General features: G+C 44.6%; 1 protein-coding gene across 1 annotated transcript; it reads right to left on the minus strand.

Moving 5' to 3' along the window:
- Window positions 1–759: 759 nt before the first annotated feature.
- On the minus strand, window positions 760–4,195 carry RPS13 (ribosomal protein S13). Its single transcript, XM_032881132.1, has 6 exons — window positions 4,072–4,195; window positions 3,877–3,925; window positions 3,610–3,688; window positions 2,209–2,378; window positions 1,454–1,554; window positions 760–837 (listed from the first exon to the last, which is right to left on the minus strand). Exons 1-6 carry the CDS (start codon window positions 4,092–4,094, stop codon window positions 804–806), a joined length of 456 nt encoding a protein of 151 aa, XP_032737023.1. The 5' UTR covers window positions 4,095–4,195; the 3' UTR covers window positions 760–803.

Here is a 4,195-nt window from a genome sequence, read left to right on the forward strand (position 1 = left end):
CCACACTTACCTCACTGGGTTAAGAATATTCATAAAAGACCCAGGTGAGTACATTTTATTTTAACCCATCCAAAGTTGCCAGGCTCAGTCCCCTGAGTTCCTCTCACAGACCATTCTTCTGGTTCCCTCTGCTCCAGATAGAACTGTGCTTGCTGTTACCTGAATTCCTTCTTCCTCATCTTTAAGCCTTACCAGCAAGACTGGGATCCAATACCAGTTCTTCCTGAAGCCCTCTCCATACTGCAGAGGAACTTTCTTACACATTCCCAACTAGACTATACCACTACATACACTATCTGGGTGGTATTTATCACAGGCCCAGCTCAGTATTAATACTGAACGTATCGAGAACACTTAAGAAACAGGGCACCTGGGTAGCTCAATGTCTAATTTTGGCTCAGTGGAGCCCTGAATCAGGCTCTGTGCTCAGTCTGCCTGTCCCTCACTCTCTTTCTCAGTAAATAAATCTTAAAAACAAAAACAAAAGCTTAACATTTTTGTCATGACATCAAAAAAATTAAGTCACAACTTCCTTGTTTCTTCCAGTCCTGCTACCCCCACCCTCCATTTAACCACCCCTCATGAAATTATAAACTGCTCAACTAGTTAACAGTGAAAAGATGAAAAAGATAGGTGCTATCTTGTTGCCCCCTGCGTGGAATCACACACTTCTCACTGTGCTAACACACTCTCACATCTAAAAAGATCAACATATATGAATCAACTTGTTATTTTTTGGAAAAGAAATACAAAATATGCTTCTAATTAGACAATGATTTTATTGCTTGAGTACATAGTCAAATTTACGCGACCAGTGCAGAGGCTGTGGATGACTCGCTGAAAAGGAAAAAAGGGGGAAGAAGAGCTCATTACAAGAGGTCCTCCATATTCATTCAGACTCTCACACCTAATGGAGCTACTTCTAAACAGCTAAAAATAAACCACAAATATATAAAATGCACTATAATGCCAAGTTCCTGAATTAGTTCATTGTGCCCAAATATAAGGAATGAAGATGGCTCACTCATCTAATGAAGAAACAGCCAACATAAGGAAAAGACCTTCTGGTGGAAGACTGACAATGTCTGGAAATTAATTATTATAGTGAGCAATCTATGCAAATCTGAAGACAACATAAACACAGGGAGCAGAGGTATGAACTGAAACTATACCCACTATCTAGAAGCGATTTAAAGGGCTTATTAATGTTTTAAAAAATCAGGGATCTGAAAACCACATCCCTTTGCTTGTCTTTGGAAATAAAGTTTCAGTGGACCACAGCCATGCCCATTTGCTTACATACTGTCTATGGCTGTATTCCTCCTAATAATGGCAGAGTTTGAAGGGTACCTGACCACGTAGCCATGGCCTATAACAGCTTTTACTAGAGTTGCTACTGTATTTACTGTATGGCTAACGTCTGCTCTTATTAACAAAAAACGTTAATACTTACTATTTCCAATTGGGGGGGAGGACTCGTTTGGTCTTATAGTATCGAGCCAACCGGTGAATACGGCTCTCTATCAGAATCAGTCGGAATTTAGCATCCTTGTCCTAAAAATAGACAGAATTCAAGAAAAACACTCAAAATATCATCAAACTTTATTTTAACATAAGAATGGACAGACACCATGCAGTCTAATGAAGTTACCCAATGCCCTGTAACAGATTCATAGACTAGGGTTCATGTGGCTCGAATTAAGTCCTTAAGTGGGGGGCGCCTGGGTGGCTCAGTGGGTTTAAGCCTCTGCCTTCGGCTCAGGTCATGATCCCAGGGTCCTGGGATCGAGCCCTGCATCGGGCTCTCTGCTCAGCAGGGAGCCTGCTTCCTCCCCTCTCTCTGCCTGCCTCTCTGCCTACTTGTGATCTCTGTCTGTCAGATAAATAAAAAATAAAATCTTAAAAAAAAAAAAGTCCTTAAGGGAATTTAAGGTTTCCAGAAATCTTAACATGAATGATTTGCAACACTCTGTAACTAAAAAAAAACAATGAAGCAATAAAACTTTGCAAATAAACACCTTAACATTGTCAACCAACTGAATATACTGCAGCTACTAGAGTGAAAGTCATGCCCCCACAATTTCTTCTGGTACATTTAAAGCAACTGGAGTGAGCGAAGTTTGTGCTTTAAGCCTCTTTAGGTAATTCACATCAGATGCCTAACACTTTACTGAAATTAAGTTCACATAAGCAATTCTATTCTCTCACCTTTCTGTTCCTCTCAAGATGCTTTCGAACAGCAACAGCTTTCTTAATCAAATGGTAGAGATCCTCAGGAAGATCAGGAGCGAGTCCTTTGGACTTAAGAATTCTCAAGATTTTATTGCCTGTCACAAAACGTACTTGTGCCACACCATGGGAGTCTCTCAGAATCACACCTGAAAAAGAAGTAATATAAATTCCCCCACCAAACACGCAGCTGAAGCATGTGATGTCAAAGCTCTGAGATCAAGTCATTTTCCAAGTTTTCCTCTGTAAAACAGGGTTATTTATCTATCACAGAAACCAACATGAGAATGCATGCAAACCTGAGACATCCAAGGTTGGTTTACCCAACACTAAGAAAAACCCGTCTGGAGGAAACTGCAAATGTTTAAAGACAATCATCAGAGCAAACTTGCTGGATTACAGGGCACCAAAGAAATCAATGAGATTCCAGCTATGTGTATTTCCTCAGTAATTAAAACCCAACATTTATTAAGAAATTGTGTCGGACTTTTAAATTTTTTTTTTAGATTTTATTTGTCAGAGAGAGAGGGAGAGAGCACAAGCAGGGAGAGTGGCCAACAGAGGGAGAAGCAGGCTGCCTGCTCAGCAGGGAGCCCCATGCGGGACTTGATCCCAGTACCCCGATCGTGACCCCAGCTGGAGGCAGACACTTAACCGACTGAGCCATCCAGGCGCCCCTGTATCACACATTCTTGTAAAAACTTTACACGCGTTATTTTTAAATTCTCAAAACAGCACCATCTGAATACTTGACAGTCTATTACCTACTTCCTATAGTGTGTAGTACCTCTGTTAGACTACATAAGCTCCAAGAAGGCTATTTTGTCCTTTTCTAGACTACTGTATTCTTAGGGTCCAGACCCACACAGCAGGGGAACATCTGCTGAATGAAACCACTTGCACAAAGTTACACACAACCGAGGTTCAAACCACAATGTAAGAAGTGTGACAAGTACTCTTGTGTTGCCAATCCCAACTCCTCCATTTAATAGAGGAGTGATCTGGGCGAGTTGTAGAGCTGCCCAGTGCCTGTTTCCTCAACTGAAGGATGGAGACAAACTTCGCATTTGAAGGGACAGCGTTCAGAACGAAATGAGGTCGGTAAAGGTAAAATGTCTAGAACCATTCAAACTAGGAGAGCACCAAGCCCACAGTAAATACTGATTAAATTTTGGAGACCATTTTAGTAATTTCCTCCTCTTCCAAGTAAGAACCCGAGAGTCCGACGAATGAACACTAGGCCCCGGTCATCGGTAGTAAAGCCAGGAAAAGGAACAAAAGGCTTTCGAAGCATATATGCGGCCCATTTACCCCCAGCGACTTTTCCAGCAAGTTACATGCGGGCAGGCGGAAGGCGCTACGTTACCCAGGAACACCCACCGATCTGCGAGGGAGTCAGGCCCTTCTTGGCCAGTTTGTAGATCTGCTCCTTCACGTCGTCAGATGTCAACTTCAGCCACTGTTCACGAAAAGAAACTGGCCTTAGGGCGAGAAACCAGGGAGGGTACCGAAGCTCGGCCGTCCTCACCACCCTCAGCGGTGCTCATCATGCACACATGGCCCCCGGCCGGCACCGAGTCTCCCGAGGGATGGAACGCAGCCCCCTCACCCTTCCCGCTTTTCCCCGCGTGCCCGCAAGCTACTTACGGTGGGAACGCTGCGTCGGTAAGGCAGAGCCGACTGGGACAGGCCCTTCCTGGGGAGAGAAACAGTCTCCGGATGAGGTGGTGGTCAGTGCCACAACGGCCTAGAAAATCATCCTCTCGACTCGCTGCCCACGCGCTCTACATTCCCCCAACCCCGCGGCCCAGCCCTGCAACCCGCTCAGAAACCCGAGCTCACCCGGGAGCATGCATGCGACCCATGATGGCGGCGGTCAGGCAGCGAAAAAGAGAGCGAGGGTAGGAACGCCGCAGGAAGCCACCCAGCACACAGGAAGTGACCTCACACACGTCCCCGTTTCTTG

Source organism: Lontra canadensis, unplaced genomic scaffold, assembly GCF_010015895.1.
Source record: "Lontra canadensis isolate GAN:19392208 unplaced genomic scaffold, GSC_riverotter_1.0 scaffold74, whole genome shotgun sequence".
Classification (NCBI taxonomy): domain Eukaryota; kingdom Metazoa; phylum Chordata; class Mammalia; order Carnivora; family Mustelidae; genus Lontra; species Lontra canadensis.

Coding starts and splice junctions, on each gene's coding strand:
- RPS13 (XM_032881132.1), bottom strand. CDS start 4,094: ATGGGTCGCATGCATGCTCCCGG. Junction 3,926..4,071: donor GGTCGCATGCATGCTCCCGG/GTGAGCTCGGGT, acceptor TTCTCTCCCCAG/GAAGGGCCTGTCCCAGTCGG. Junction 3,689..3,876: donor ACCGACGCAGCGTTCCCACC/GTAAGTAGCTTG, acceptor TTTCGTGAACAG/TGGCTGAAGTTGACATCTGA.